Here is a 16,132-nt window from a genome sequence, read left to right on the forward strand (position 1 = left end):
CTGAAGGCGGAGCACCTGGCCTGGTCTGGCGGATCATTCATGCAGTCAACACATATTTATTGAGCATCGACTCTGTGCCAGGCCCTCGGTGGGCATGGGGGGGCCTCAGAGACGAATCACACACAGACCCTGTGCTTGAGGCGCTCACAGCCTGGCAGGGCAGTTGGTCACTTCAAAGGACACTCACAATAAAGTGGTCAGTGTGGTGTTAGAGGTAGCACAGGTGACCAAGGGAGCACAGAGGAGGGGCCCCTGGCCCGGCCGGGGGGTGGCAGGGAGGGCTTCCTGGAGGAGGTGACACCTGAAGAGGGCTTTAAGGATTGAGGAAGAGTTAGGGTATCTGGCAGAGGGAGTGGCCTGTGCAAAGAGGTGGGGGAGACGATGGCATATCTGGGTGTTGGATGGGAGTTAGGCAGAGGCTGGTCCAGGAAGGGAAGTGGAGTTAGCAGCAAACAGGGAGCTCTGAGGGGCATGAAGCAGGAGGTGGCTGGCAGAGGGCCCTCTGGGAGCCAGTGTGGAGGGTGCCCCTGAGGAAGAGGACAGGGGGGTGGGGTGGGTGGCAGTGGGCTGCAGAGGAGGATGGGCGCGGCCCCTGCCTGAGGAGTCCGGTTCCGCCCAGGCCCCCTCAGCAGGGCGGCGGCGGGGGCGCGGGCTGCCAGCCCCGGGGCTGCAAGGTGCAGAGCACGGGGTCCAGCGGCTTGAGCGTGGCCTGTTCCTGCACCCCGAACCGCTGCCCGGGCACCATGCGGAACTCCAGCCTCTGCAGCAGCTTGGCCATGACCACCTTCACCTCCATCTGTGTGTGCGAGGCGGGGAGAGCAGGGAGTCAGTGAGCACAAACACCACGGTGGCTGGGCCCCCAGCCCTGGGCCCCCGGCCCCCCGCCCCCAGCCCAGGGCAGCCCGGAGTAAGGCTCGGACATGGGTCCTGGCCCAGGACAGAACAGGACAGGACAGCACCCCAGCGGTCACTTCTGCGGCCCGGGCCTCCTACCTGAGCGAACTGCTGCCCAATGCAGGAGCGGGGGCCCAGGGAAAAGGGGAAGTAGGTGAACCTCGGCCTGCAGGGAGAGAGGAGTCAGGGGGTGGCCGCCCGCAACAGCAGGAGCTGGCTTCTGCGCACACGGGAAACAGCAGCCGCCTCTGAGCCCTGACTCAGCACCTTCCCACGGAGCCCACTCTTGAGCCTTGCGGAAGGAGCAGAGATCGCCCCCATTCCACAGATGGGGGAACTGAGGCTCTGAGAGGCAAAGCCACTCGCCCAGGGTCCTGTGTCGCTTGCTCGTTTGGCTAGTCAGGCATCCAGTTCTGGGCCGTCTGGGTCTGGACTCAGGGCCCTGTCCGTCTCTGGAGCCCGGCTCTGCACCACGCAGTCACCTACCCAAGTCACAGGGCTTCCCAGCATAAGGGGCTGGTTATGAGTGTGGGGCTTAAAATCAGTCTGAGCTGGGCTTGAACCCCAGCTTTGTCGCTTACCGGCTGTGCACTTTTGGGCAAATGACCTAACCTCTCTGAGCTATGATCCCCTCTCCCAAAAAGGGGGCATGGTGGGGATCATGGCTCCCTCACATTGATCTGGAAGGCTACATGGTCTCGGCAGGCATAGGGCAGCCCAGACCAGAGGCCACTGGGACCATCCTTCTCCCGCCAGGCGCCCAGTCGTGGACAGCTCAAAGAGACACTCACTTGGGTGCTTTGGGGCCGAAGCGATCTGGGTTGAAAGTCAGCGGGTCCTCAAAGTACGTGTCCATCCGCCCCATGACATAGGTGCTGAACTGCCGGGCAGAGGGTGAGCCTGTGTCCGGTTCCAACGACTGGTCCCCTCGCACCTCCCCCACCTGCTGCAGCCACCCAGCGGGTGACTTGGAGCAGAGTAGTCCCTAAGCCCCCACCCCTGCTCTATCCCACCCACCCACCCCCCGCCATCTCCCCACCCACCCATCTGGGCTACTGTGGGACCCCACCGGCCCCTGGAAAGTCTCTAAGAGGAAGAAAGGGGACAGCCAATGTGCCTCTGACCACCAGCTGGCATGCTACATAGTCCCATGCCTGGCCTGCCCTGAGGGAGAGCTACAATTATCCCTATTTTACAGATGAGGAAACGGAGGCTCAGAGAGGTGTATGACTTGCTTGAAGTCACCTGACAAGTAAGTGGCCCCAACTCAGGCCTGCTGTGAGGCCAGCTTTCTCTAGATCCCGAGGGCTGTTATTCCAAGTTTCTCTTCGACACCAGGCGTGCTTGGAGGGTGCAGAGCTGTGGAACCCCGCCAGCCTTTCACCTGCATTCACGAAGCCTCCTGACCGGGGTGAACGCTGCGTGCACCCCATAACGTGGGCCCTGGGGGCCGGCCTCTGCCTCTTCACCCTGCATAGCTTCTCCCTGAGCTGCTCTGCCCCTGGCTCCCTGCATCGAGAGTCCGGGGCAGCCAGGGCGAGAGAAGGGCCTAAGCTCTGAGCCCCGAAAAGTGAGTGGGAGAGTAAGGCAGGGGGAGGGGCTCTCAGGTCAGCAACGGGCTCTGGGCTCTGACTCTGTGCCGGGGATCTCTGCCAAACATGGGCATACATGATCCTGTTGACTCTTCTCAATAAACTATAACCCAGGTTACCACCAACCCCATCTTACGAGAATGGCCCTGAGGCCCGGAGATTCAGAATGTCGCCCAAGGTGGCCCAGCCAGCTGGGAGCAGGGCTGGGATCGGAGCCCGGGTCTGACCGCTCAGGGCTCACGGGGCCGGGATCGGAGCCCGGGTCTGCCCGCTCAGGGCTCACGGGGCCGGGATCGGAGCCCGGGTCTGACCGCTCAGGGCTCACGGGGCCGGGATCGGAGCCCGGGTCTGCCCGCTCAGGGCTCACGGGCTGCACACAAGGCTGAGAGTCAGCCACGGGGCCCTGCCCTGCCAGCCGCAAGGGCGTTCTAAAAAGACGGTCATTAAGGCAGGTGGCATTGGTGCATGGGTGTTAAAAAACAAAACAAAATAGGTAAACAGAACACAGAACCACGCACAGGGATGGAGCTGAGACGATGCCTCTCTGCTGTGTGACCCACCGGTCTGTGGTGCTTCGCTGGGGCAGCCTGAGCAGACACACACCACCTCACACCACACACAAAATCAATGCTGAGTAGCTCAGAACTAAACTTCCAGAAAAAGATGTCTAGTCTAAACTGCTAGGAGACAACGTCAGGGAAGATGCTGACCTCAGGCTAGGGAAGGATGTCTTACACAAGACAAAGCAGCAGAAGCCACCGCGGAAAGCCTCCCTGAGCCTCAGCGCCCTCAGCTGTGGACGGGGCAGGCGCCCCCTTCCGAATTACCCCCGCTGGACAGTGTGCAGGGGGAGGAAAAGACCTCACAGAGTCATGGTGAGACTCAAGTGAGAACACACAGGGCAGCCAGGGATGGGAACGGGGGGCCACAGACTTCCCCAACCGAAGAGGAGAGCCCATATCTGCCGCCCCCGGGGCAGACGGGCAGGGCCCCCACGCACCAGGAGCGGGGTGTTGCCCGGGACTCTGACCCCATCGATCAAGGTCTCCTCCTCCAACAGGCGGAAGGTGCCCCACGCGGGCGGGTACAGCCTCAGCGACTCTTTGAGGACCTGCAGAAGCCACACAGGGAGGTAGCAAGAGAAGTCGGGAGAACCCACGGGGCGTGCTCCGGACCCATCTCCGCTCCCACTGGCGGTGCTGAATGTGCACTGAGTCCGGCTCGGGTCCCAGACCCCTGCACAGTTAACTTCCCCTTTGTGTTCAGCCCTTCGTATGGCAGAAGGAGAGACTGAGGCCCAGAAGGAGGAGGGGGTTTCTAAAGCGACAGCAGCAGAGCCGGACCAGGAGCCAGGCCTCCCTCTGAATCGGGTCCCACCATCCTGAGACACCCCCCCCCCAGGCACAGGGGTGGCCTCCAGCTCTGCTGGCTCCCACAGGAGGAGCCGCTGGGCCTGCTCCCTGTTGGGAGCTCAGGCCTCTGGGGCCCTGGCTGAGTCGGGAAGCCACAGACAGCTCCACTCACGATGGGCTGGTGTCCGACCACCGCTGCACATCAGAATGAGTGGGGGAACTCTCACCGTGCTGCGGCCTGGGGCCTGCCCCCAGCGCTCAGATGTCCTTGGTCTAGGGGCAGCCTGGCTGTGGGGTCCTGTTTAATCTCCCAGGGGAGTCTCCTGAGCAGCGAGGTTCGAGAACCCCGCTCTAACAGGTTAGGGAGAGGGCAGTCCTGAATTGCTGAGTCACCCCCATCTGCCCGGAAGCCTCTGTCCCACCCGCACACCTGGGACAGGTACTGCAGTCTCCCCAGGTCCTCGTAGTCCAGGTGCCTCTTAGAACCGATGACCTCGTCCACCTCGGCCTGCAGCCTGTCGGGTCAGACAAAGACGAGTCCATCTCCGAGGACAGATGTCTCCGCGTGAGTTTTCAGGAAGGGGGATGGAAGGAAGCACGCAGAGGGGGACCCGGGGTTCCCCACCTACGAACACTGCCCACCCCACTGTGGAAGACATCCAGGAACCGCCACGTCCAAACTAAGGTGCCCAAGCAGGTGGGAACAACATCCCAGAGCCACTCACAGCATTCACCCTATGTCTCCGCCGCCAGGACGGGCTGTAGGAAACCAGCGTGCCACAGAACAAGGGCTTTGCGCAGACTCCCAGCTCAGCCGCGGCCTCAGCCACAGACAGCCGGAAAGAGTGGGACGTGGGGTGCAGGGTCACCGGCTGAGTGACCCTGAGGCCGTGCGCCCTTAGAATAACACGCGGCACTAAGGGAGTATTTGGACACCTCACACCCTCCAGATCAGGGGTCCCCAAACTTTTTACACAGGGGGCCAGTTCACTGTCCCTCAGACTGTTGGAGGGCCGCCACATACAGTGCTCCTGTCACTGACCACCAATGAAAGAGGTGCCCCTTCCGGAAGTGCGGCAGGGGCCGGATAAATGGCCTCAGGGGGCCGTAGTTTGGGGACCCCTGCTCCAGATGGTGGTATGGCAGTTCCACAAAAAACTAAACACGGAATCACCACACAGTCCAGCAATTCCCAACTCCGGGCTCACACCCCCAAAAAATTGAAGAGCCGGGTCTCAAATAAATCTCTGTACGCTCGTGTTGGTAGCAGTGTTACTCACAATAGCCTAAGGGTGGAAGCAAGCTCAGTGCCCACAGACAGATACACAAGATGTGGTCCATCCTGCAATGGAGGTGACTCAGCCTTCAGAAGAAAGGACACCCTGACCCCTGCGGCCGCAGGGATGCGCCTTGAGGACACTATCCTGAGTGAAACAAGCCGGACCCAAAGGACACAGTGCAGGACTCCAGGACTCCACTTACGTCAGGCACTTAGAGTCGTCACACAGTGGACAGGAAGCAGGATGGGGGTCCCCAGGGGTTGGGGAGGGGGACAGGTGCATGACAATGTGAAGGTGCTTTTCATACCACTGAGTGGCACAGTTGAAACAGTTAAAATGGCCAATTTTATGTTACGTGTGTATGTTTTGTCATAATATTTTAGAAAGTGGATTTGGGAAGAGGTTACAATAACATGGGGTGATGTTGTGATAAAACACGTGATTAACCATGAACTGCCTCTGGGTGGGTGGGGTCAGCATGGGTGGATTTATTATTATTATTATTATTTTAGCTTTTCTGCTTTTTCCAAATATTTTATAATGAGATTATTATCACATCTTTTTAGAAACCTAATAAACTATTTTAAATTCTCAAGAAGCCCCTTTACGCTGGTGGTAACTGCTAACCGCAGGGCTCCCCCCTTCTCCCCAGTGCTCCCCCACACCCACCCACCACCTGGTGGCAGTTTCAGGGTGCTCTCACATGTGGCTCAGTCAGTCTGGGCCACAGTCCTTGAGGGACCCTATTTGTGTTTAAGGAAACCAATGGCCCCTCTCGGAGGCCACGTCCCCAGACATGCCCCCTCTGTCCCACCAGCGGAAGGCCGCCACGTCCTCAGCATGAGTTAGAATTATGTTAAGGCCTCGGTGGCAGCCCCTGGCCTCTTAGAGCTGCCAGTTCCATGACTGAAATAGACTGGAAGTGAACAGTCCCAGGAGCACATGCATTTGTGAGCTGGGAGGAAGCTAGTGGCTACTTTAGGGGTCTGGGAAGGAGAAGGAGAAGGAAGGGGAAGGGGAGGGTGATGAGGAGAAGGAGGAGTAGAAGAAGAAGAAGAGTTGCTGTTGTTCTCTAGAGAAAAGCAGGGAGAAGAGCTTCCAGGGAGGGAACAGCATATGCAAAGGCCCTGGGGTGAAGAGAAGCAGGACACAATGCAGAGGGCTCAGCCATGGGATGTGGGAGCAGGTGGCCCGTTAGAAATAAGACCCCAGACAAACCCCTTTACCAACATCAAGGGAAGCCTCCCCCTCCCGGCCCCGCTCCTCGTACCTCGCCAAGATCTCGGGCTGGCGTGACAGCTCCATCACTGTGAACGCCAAGTGGTTGGCAGAGGTCTCGTGACCTGCAGGGAAGGAGGAGAATGGCAGCTCCACATGGGACTATAGAGTGGCTGCTGGCCTGGCTTCGGAGACCCCAAGCTCTGTGTGGCAGTTCAGACCTTCACTCTACCCCTAGTGGTTGAGCTGGGCACACAGATGTAAAGGGACCCTGTCCACCTCCGCATCGCCTGATGCTCGCTGGTGCAGCCATACAAATGACATTGGCCCCTGCGTCCAGTTCTCACACTCTAAAAGCCCCTCCGTCCAACCACCCTGGAGCTTTGCCTGGCCTGGAAGGATGCTCCTCCCCATTATGCAGAAGAGAAAGCTGAGGCTGAGAGAAGTGGGTCTCCTGGGGTCCACACAGCAGGAGGAATGGAACCGGGACTCAAGTCAAACAAGGCCTTTGAGCCCAAGGTCGTGTTCTCCCCAGGCTGTGGGCACCAGCCCCTGAGGTCAGGACAGAGCACCTCTAGTTGCCGGGACCACCAGCTGGCTCCCCCCGGAGAGGGCAGGGCTCATCACCGGAGGGCCGATCCTGAGTTCTGGCAGGATCTGGCCAAGCTGACAGTCTAACTGCCAGTCGGCCTGGGAAGGAACCACCTGCATTGCAGGAATCCCCTCTAAAGGGGTGGGTGGCCCTCCAGTGGCCACCACTGCCAGCCGCGGGGCCTTGGGGGCCTCGGGGGGCCTGCTTGAATGAGAGGAAAGGGCCAACACCCCACAGCAAGTGAGTGATGGGAAGCGAGGCCCTGTGGCTCCCAGGGCGAGTCAGGGCTGGGGACCCCATAGGGGAGGGGGGGGAGGGAGGGAGGGCAGAAGCAGCCAGAAGTCCCGCCCTGGCCCTGGCTGTCTGTGGCCAGCCGTGACTCAGTTTCCTCTGCAGCCCTGTGTTCAGTGTCCAGACACGGCAACGGGCCAAGGGAGAGCAGGGCAGCTGGTCTCTCTTCCGCCACCAAAACCCCACCACCCAGCCAGGTTCCCAGCCAACGCGGTCTGTCTGTCTGTCTACCGCCTCCATCGGACTGTAAACTGTCCTGCAGCTTGTGCAGCTCCGTCTTCCCCGAGCCGAGTGTCCATTCACTTGTTCATTCACTGCAGCACCCAGTCTGCACAGATACCTACTGCGCTGGGCGCGGGGAACACGCAGGTGAGCGAAACGACAGAACCCCACCCCACCCCCGCTCACCGGGCTCACAGGCCTCAATGAATCACACAGACAAATACACCACTTAACCTGTGAGGCGTGCGGGCAGAGGGGCTCTGGGCACCATGGAGAGCTTGTGTCCGGGGCCTGACGAGTCAGGGCAATCACTGAGGGCTTCCCCAAGGAGGAAGCACCTGAGGGATCCCCGAAGAACAAGAGGGAGTTTTCTAGGTGAAGACAGATGCTCAAGAAATATTTGATGAGCAAATGAATGAAGCTGCCCCCCACACACTCGGAGTGAGGGGAAGCTTGAAGTCACATGGTCAAGCTCTGCTGAGCCCAAAAAGACAGCATCACAAGTCCCCATGATTGCCAGCTCCGTGAACAGGTCAGACGCACCGGGGGGCCTCCTGGACCTCCCCAGGCAGAGAGAGAAGGCTTCTCACTCCTCAACCCAGCCCGCTGAGTTCCACAGCCTAACTCTACTCAGACAGCCAGAAAACCCTCTCCGAGTCAGGACGTAGGGGTCCACCCTCCCCATCGCGTCTGCAAGGCTCTGAACCCTGGGTCACCGATGAAACTACGCACCAGCAATGAAGAAGGTGACAAAGTTGTCCAGCAGAATCTCATCGTCCTGGGTGTCCTCCTCGGCTGGAAGACACGGGCAAGGTGGTTCAGGGCACGGCAGTCGTGCCAGCGGTGACGCTCACATTCAGCGACACCCCTTCCCACAGCTCATAAAGACCCGAACAACGGCCACCCCGCCCGCGCAGGGAGCCCCGCACCTTTGAGAATCTGCGTGAGGATGTCGGCAGGGACGTCCTCGCCCCTCTTCAGGGCCTCCCGGCGGCGCTGGACCCAGTCCTTGCCCACCTGGCGCAGGAAGCGCACGCTCTCCCGGATCTCCCGGAGCTGCTTCCACCTCCCGGGCATGAACTGAACACGAGTTCCAGCTCAGGACGGCCACGGAGCCACTGGGCGGTCCACGTGCCTCCCTCTCCCCTCCTGCCCCCGCCCCCGCCCCCGCTCGGACATGACTACTGATCCATCCACGGCCGCACCAGCAAAGTTGTGTGAAAATTCTAGAAAAGATAAAGGACCCAGAGAGACTAGATCAAGAAAGCCAGCTGGGGCCCTGGCCGGTTGGCTCAGCGGTAGAGCGTCGGCCCTGCGTGTGGAAATCCCAGGTTTGATTCCCGGCCAGGGCACACAGGAGAAGCGCCCATCTGCTTTTCCACCACTCCCCCTCTCCTTCCTCTCTGTCTCTCTCGCAGGGGTCTTCAAACTTTTTATAAAAACAGCCCACTTTTGCAGGGCTGGTCAGCCTGGTCCCTACTGTGCACCCAAACAGCGCTGCGATTGGCCCACCATGAAAGCTGGACCGCCCACTAGTGGGCGGTAGGGACCAGGTTGACCAGCACTGCAAAAGTGGGCGGTTTTTATAAAAAGTTTGACGACCCCTGCTTGGCCCGAGTACTGAGGATGGCCTCGGCCTCAGGTGCTAGAATGCCTCCAGTTGCAGCAGAGCAACGCCCCAGATGGGTAAAGCATCGCCCCCTGGTGGGCATGCTGGGTGGATCCTGGTCGGGTGCATGCGGGAGTCTGTCTGCCTCCCCGCTTCTCACTTAAGAAAAATTTTAAAAAAGAAAAAAAAAAGAAAAGAAAGAAAGAAGACCAGCTGAGCCCAAGCAAACGTCAGCTTCCCCTCCCCGCACCAAACCCCTAGGAATGGTGGGGGAGATGCTTGAAAACATTCAGGAAGCACTGGAAAATACAAAGGGTTCCCTGAAGGATGGAGGCAATTAGGATCGCAGTGAAGGAGGAGACCACAGTCAGAGCACAGTGAGGTGGAATCAGCAGCCAGAAAAAAAAAAAGGGGGTGGCCTTAAAGGACTACAAACTGGATACTGAAGTCCCAGGGAACAGGCATCTGTCTGAGAGTCAACTCAAGTACCACCTTTCTCCCCCACCCCCTTTTTTTCCTCCTTCAAGCCTGGAACAAGGAAGTGATAGCTGGAGCTGCAGCAGCCATCTCATGACAATGAGGTGATGTGCTGGAGGCAGTCGAACAAAAAGAAAGTCCAGGAGCACCTGACACTGTGGAGCCATCCTGGCCATCCCAGCTTGCCTGTGTCTGGGGTCATCGTACACCAGAGAAAGATGAATTCCTCATTTACTTTAAACCACTTTCATTTCGAGCCTCTACTTTGGGCCATGTTTGCAAATCCTAACCGAGTTCAGAAGTCACTTCAGATATACAGACCAGAACTCAAAACTCATTCTGAAAAAAAACCCACTGGAGGAGGCACTCTAGCAAACGGGGAGGACACAGCCAGGGCGGCTGGCCGCGGAACGGGCGCTGGGCAGTACCTTGGCCAGAGTGTTACGGGATGCGGTGATGCCCTCCAAGATCAGTTTCACCTTCCCGGACAGAGGCTTCTGGGCGCCCAGCAGCATGCTGGTCTCCATCCCAAAAGCTGCCTGGGGAGAGCGAAGGGCCGGGTCACACCTGGGGGATGGGCGGGCCGGAGACCCAGGGCAGAGCCTGGCGCCATTCAGCTGGGGACCCAGGCCCTGGGCTCAGGGCTGCTGCTGAGCATCATGTCGTCAACTCCTTCCGGGGATAATTCCAACTCCGCTGAATGTGGCGAGGATTAAGAAACATGTTGTAGCTCCTAAATGAACCTCGGACTCCTTCCCTGACAAGATGCATCTCCCCTGAAATGCAGCCTTCCTTGGGTGTCCATTCCACACCCCGCTTCGCAGAGTATTATTAAATGACAATGACTCTTCACTCGCTGTCCCTGCACTCTAGCTGTCTGACCTGCCTTTACCCAGGTTTGGGGTTAACCGGGGCACCGCTGGGTCTCCCAGGGTAAAAAGCCAAGCCATTACCCAATGGGAGAGCTGGGGGGAGGTGGGCTTTGACTGGGAGTCAGGCAGACCCCAGATCCAGTCCTGCTTCTGCCCCTGACCAGCCACAGGCCAGTCCCCACACCTCTCGGTGCCCTGCCCACTTCTGGAGAACGAGTAGAGTAGCTCCCTTAGGCACAGTCAGAGTGATACGGGGCTCCCCGCCCAGAGGAGGGGCTGCCGCTACATGGAGGGACAGGAGTGCAGCAAAGGGAGAAAGAGGGAGGGAAGGGGAGCCCCTTGCCCGGAAGGGGCGTGCCCTGCTCCACACCCCGCCGTCCACCATCACCTTAGCCAAGATGTCCATGGTGGTGCAGGTGAGCATTTCCTGCATGGACACCGGGGTCTGCCCGTCCGCCTTGGCCTCCAGAATCTCCACCAGCTGCTCCGCTTTCTCGTTGAATGTTTCCATCAAGCTGACCAGGGAGCTGGAGGAAGAGCACAGTCAACAGCAGCCACTGAGAGCAGCCCAGGGCGGCAGCCGTCCCGAGAAGCCCTCTGTGGTGGGAGGCCCGTGTGCAGAATGGAGGTGGGGGCCCCTCCCAGCCTTCCTGGCCTCCCCTCAAGGCCCAGCTCCCAGGCTGGGGTCACAGCATCAAACTAAGCCCTGGGGTTTCACAATTCCCCTCCACTCAGGATGGCCGCTGTTTCGTTACTCTTGTCCTGATGGTTCCATGAGTCCTCTGTACACCACTGGGCCCCTCAACTCTGACCTCAAGTGCATGTGACAGTGCAGAAACTCCAGAGAACAGAGAGCAGGACAGAAGGAACAGCCTCTGGGGTCTCCAGAATCCATGTCATGTTCCCTCCCACCTCTGCCAGCACTGCCCGCTCTCCTTGCCCGCCTTGCCCTGGCTCCACCTGCAGCCTCGTTTTCCCATTCCGCTCCCATCCTTGAGCAATCACAGCGCCCCACCTACATGGACATGAGTCCTCAGACGCAGAGCCCCCCAACACACAGAGCCCCCAGCCCTGGGACAGCTATTTGGCTCCTCTGCCAGGCACAGAGCTTAGAGAGAGGCATAGAAGGATGTACTCCAAACTCACAGAAGTGGCACCCTGAGGGGATGGGAAGGGGAGACTGCCACGTGGCACCTTACATATTTCTGATTTTTTTACTAACAGGAAGTGCTGCTTTTAAAATTAAAAGCAATTTTTAATGTTAACAATCTGGGTAAAGAATATAAGGGTGTTCTTTCTCCTATTCTTATTCTTAAAATTTATCTATTAAAAATTTGAATTTGCCATATAGGAAGTTTTTTTTAAAAAACATTAAAAAGAAGAAATGGGAGAAGAGAAAAAAAGGAGCAATTATTTTTTATTAGGAAAGCAAAGCAGCCCTCATTGCCCACCCACCCAGCAGCCCCGCTCGGGCTTCCCAGCTCAAGGCCAGGGGCCGGCATCCTCTTGCCTCTGCTGCTGCCCAGCCCCCACCACGCTGCCGGCATGTTTTCTCCTTGTGGTCCAAGCCACGCTGGGAGCACCACTCCGGTCCGGTCCCTTACCAACCTAAAACACTCTGAAGCACCTTGCTGTTCGCAGGAGAGAGTCAGCAATCCTCAACTGAACCGGGGAGGCAGACGCTGTTCCTTGCTGACTTTCACCCGTAGTGCTGCCTCCCTATTACAGTGGCCTCTTAGCTCCTCCAAAGCACAGTGCTCCTTCCCGCCTCAGGGCCTTTGCACATGCTGCCCCACCCGTCTGGAGCTCTCCTCCCTGCTACCTCCCGTCCCCATGTCCCGTTACCACCTGAATGCCTGTCCCCTCTCTAGATGGATACCCAAATGCCACTTCCTTAGGGAAATGTCTCCTGAGACCCAAGCAGGCCTCATACACATTCCCATAGCACCCTCAACTTCTTCCTCATCACACTCACATGGTTGGCAAGTACGTATTGATTGGCAAGATTATTTGTAGTTGTCTTTTTTCTTCCTTTTAATCACATGCAAGGAGCCTATTTGGATAGCCTGTGGCTGGTGACCTCACAAACACTGGCTCTCCCGCCACTAATGTGGATGTAAACTCAGGGCGGAAACGTCAGCCGTATAGCAAATCCCTATCCCCTTGTCTTGTATGGAAACGGCTGGGGCCAAGGTCTTTCCAGAAAAGTAATACCGGAAAAAGCCCAAAGTGGGCTTTTTGTCAAGAATACATAATAATATTCTCTGTGGATCCCGGGTGGAGAGGAAACTTACTAGCAGTTCCTGTTTTTCCCTCATTCGTCCATTAGAATTCTGCAAGGGTCAAAACACCTTCCTAAACATGCACGGTCACCTCCCAAAGCTTGTTTCTTACAACTTTGTGGAATTCCGCATTTCCAATAAAACAGTCGTCTCTTAAGATGAATACCTTACTGTGAGTGAGACTAGGGAATAAAAACGTGGGGCGATGGTTGCACAGCATGTGAGTGTGCTTAACACCCCTCAACTGCACTCCTAAACTGGGCAAGATGGCCAATTTTATGTTATGTGGGTCTTACTGCAATTAATTAAAAAATAAGTCTGTCCGCGGAAGCATGAAATAAAGTGTAAAATGCTGTTCAGATGCTAGGTCCTGTGTCCAGGAGAGGGTTTACCTAGACAATGCCAATGGGATGTAGGTCACGAGCACTGTGGGTGGCCATCTGGTTAGAGTGATGTGTCTGTGTCTTCAAAGCACCCTGAGAGCCGGGGCCATTCACCTTAACCGGCCTTCCTCACCCTGGCTCTTGGCACAAGTATTCATTAAATAAATGCCTCTTTCTCATCTGCTCCTTCTCAGTCTCACTCCTGGCAACTCTCCAGCCACCCCAAGACTATTTCAACTTCATCCCTGTGTTCGTTTGCTCCACGGGCATTCCCGGAGGGTCTGTGAAGTGCCCGGCGCTGTGCTGGGCACGGGGTGCAGAGACAGGCTTCTTCTCTAGTGAGGATGTGGATCACAGCAGCGTGAACTCAGCCTCGAGCTCAGGGAACGAGTTCCCGAGCAGTGACCTCGTATCTGGGTGTCAGAGGGGGCAGAGGGCTCTCTGGGGCACACAGAAGGCAGAAGGGACAGCAGGGACAGAGGCAGAGGCGCCAGGAAGGGCCCAGGGCTTCAGAAACGTGGAGGAGAGAGGGTGCAAAGGCTGGGGGTGGGGGTCTAGTGCCTTCACCTTTCACGTGATAGGGAGCCATGCAAGGCTTCAGGAAGGGGGAGTAAGGTGGTCACATCTGAATTTTAGCAAGATCTGTCCAGGGCAGGGAAGCAGAGCCATTGGAGGAAGGAGACAGGAGGCAGGGCAGCAATGGAAGCCCAGGCCAGTGTGTGTGTATCGGCTCACAGGTGCATTTCATACTCAACAGTAGCTTCACAGTGGGGAAACCTGGAGGACGCTGCCTCTACCGCGTGAGCGAAGCGAGCGTCTCCCGCAACGACAAACTGACAGCCTGTGCCTCCTGACATAGTGGCATGAGGAGGTCACCACGTCACTTCCAGGCCATTCCCACTAAAAAGCATAACCTGAGTGTAACTGTGCAGAAACAGCAGGCTCAGATGGAAGGGCGGTCAGCAAAACTGGCTTGCAACCTTGAGGTCCAGACAGGCAAGGGAGGACAATGAACTGTCCTAGAATGCTGGAGAAAGAGGCATGCTAACCAAACGAGACTCGGGACCTAGATCGGGTCCTACACAAGGGAAAAGTCGCTGTAACTACAAGTGACAAAATCCGGATATAGAGGGTGGATTACAGCACTGGGCTGATGCAAAATGTCCTCATTTTGATAAATGAGCTGCTGTCACATGAGAGAAAGTCCTTGTCCTTAGGAAAGATGCCCAGAACTATTGAAGGAAAGGGATCACAATGCCCCCAACTTACTCCCAAATGGTTTTAAAAAAAATAAGTACTATATTTAAAATAACGCATATATGTCTATACACAGAGACAAGGATAAATATATTTCTATACACGCATAGAGAAAAAATGATAAATGGTGATTTAAACAGAAACAGGAAGTGAATCTGGTAAAAAGATATTAGAAGTCCCTTAGACTATTTTGGCAGTGTTTCTCCAGATTTGGAATTATATCAGAATAAAAGATCACCTTCCTCAAAACGTTAAACACAGACTTGCCCGGTGACCGAGCAATCTCACTCCTAGGAGCACACGCGAGAGAAATGGAAACGTATGTCTGCATGAAAACCTGCGCTCAAGAGCTCAGAGCAGCACTGCGCACAAGAGCCAAAGAAGGAAACAACTCAAACGTCCATCAGCTGATGAGCGGACAAGCCCACAGCGGCACATCCACCCGCGGAACATCATCTGGCAAAGGAAGGAATGAAATCCTGACACATCCTACGACGAGGCGGACCTCAGACACGTCATGCTTCCAGAAAGCAGCCGGGCACAAAGGACCACATATCATGTGGCTCTGCTGATAGGAAACGTCTAGACCAGTGGTAGTCAACCCGGTCCCTACCGCCCCCTAGAGGGCGCTCCAACTTTCATGGTGGGCGGTAGCAGAGCAACCAAAGTATAAATAAAAAGAGATTTAACTAGAGTAAGTTGTTTTATAAAGATCTATTCTGCCAAACTTAGCAAAAATCCGACATAAAGTACTTGGTAAGTAATTATTGTTATATGCTTTCACTTGCTGTAACTCTGCTTTATAAATTTTATAAAGGAAAGTTACTTCCCTACTTTATAAATCACCATGACTGTGGAACCAGTGGGCAGTTAGAAAATGTTACTACTAACAGAGATACAAAAGTGGGCGGTAGGTATAAAAAGGTTGACTGCCTCTGGTCTGGAATATGAGAACCCATTGAGACAGTGCAGACGAGTGGTTATAGGAGTTGAGGGCATTGAGACAGTGCAGACGAGTGGCTGCAGGAGTTGAGGGCATTGAGACAGTGCAGACGAGTGGTTATAGGAGTTGAGGGCATTGAGACAGTGCAGACGAGTGGCTGCAGGAGTTGAGGGCATTGAGACAGTGCAGACGAGTGGCTGCAGGAGTTGAGGGCATTGAGACAGTGCAGACGAGTGGCTGCAGGAGTTGAGGGCATTGAGACAGTGCAGACGAGTGGCTGCAGGAGTTGAGGGCATTGAGACAGTGCAGACGAGTGGCTGCAGGAGTTGAGGGCATTGAGACAGTGCAGACGAGTGGTTATAGGAGTTGAGGGCATTGAGACGGTGCAGACGAGTGGCTGCAGGAGTTGAGGGCATTGAGACAGTGCAGACGAGTGGCTGCAGGAGTTGAGGGCATTGAGACGGTGCAGACGAGTGGCTGCAGGAGTTGAGGGCATTGAGACGGTGCAGACGAGTGGCTGCAGGAGTTGAGGGCATTGAGACGGTGCAGACGAGTGGCTGCAGGAGTTGAGGGCATTGAGACGGTGCAGACGAGTGGCTGCAGGAGTTGAGGGCATTGAGACGGTGCAGACGAGTGGCTGCAGGAGTTGAGGGCATTGAGACGGTGCAGACGAGTGGCTGCAGGAGTTGAGGGCACAGACAGGAAACGAGAGGGGCAGATGACCGCTTTTTGGGGTGATGAAAACGTTCTAAAATTGACTATGGTGACGTTGTATCATTTTTGAATATACGAAAAACCATTCAATTGCATCATGTAAATGAGTAAATTGTGTCTCAATGTAAGTTACTTAAAAAATAAAATGTTATCC

General features: G+C 56.4%; 1 protein-coding gene across 1 annotated transcript in view; it reads right to left on the reverse strand.

Annotated features, from left to right (window-relative positions):
* Positions 1-20: 20 nt before the first annotated feature.
* CYP46A1 (cytochrome P450 family 46 subfamily A member 1) overlaps positions 21-16,132 on the reverse strand; it is a 32,297-nt gene continuing 16,185 nt past the window's right edge. The window contains exons 6-15 of the mRNA XM_066276808.1: positions 10,788-10,926; positions 9,956-10,066; positions 8,371-8,521; positions 8,174-8,236; positions 6,389-6,461; positions 4,269-4,353; positions 3,487-3,597; positions 1,686-1,774; positions 994-1,060; positions 21-796 (exon numbers count right to left, since the gene is read on the reverse strand). Coding sequence (XP_066132905.1) covers positions 626-796; positions 994-1,060; positions 1,686-1,774; positions 3,487-3,597; positions 4,269-4,353; positions 6,389-6,461; positions 8,174-8,236; positions 8,371-8,521; positions 9,956-10,066; positions 10,788-10,926 — 1,060 coding nt within the window. The 3' untranslated portion in view covers positions 21-625. The remainder of the gene's footprint in view (positions 797-993; positions 1,061-1,685; positions 1,775-3,486; positions 3,598-4,268; positions 4,354-6,388; positions 6,462-8,173; positions 8,237-8,370; positions 8,522-9,955; positions 10,067-10,787; positions 10,927-16,132) is intronic.

This window comes from Saccopteryx bilineata, chromosome 4 (assembly GCF_036850765.1).
Source record: "Saccopteryx bilineata isolate mSacBil1 chromosome 4, mSacBil1_pri_phased_curated, whole genome shotgun sequence".
Taxonomy (NCBI): Eukaryota; Metazoa; Chordata; class Mammalia; order Chiroptera; family Emballonuridae; genus Saccopteryx; species Saccopteryx bilineata.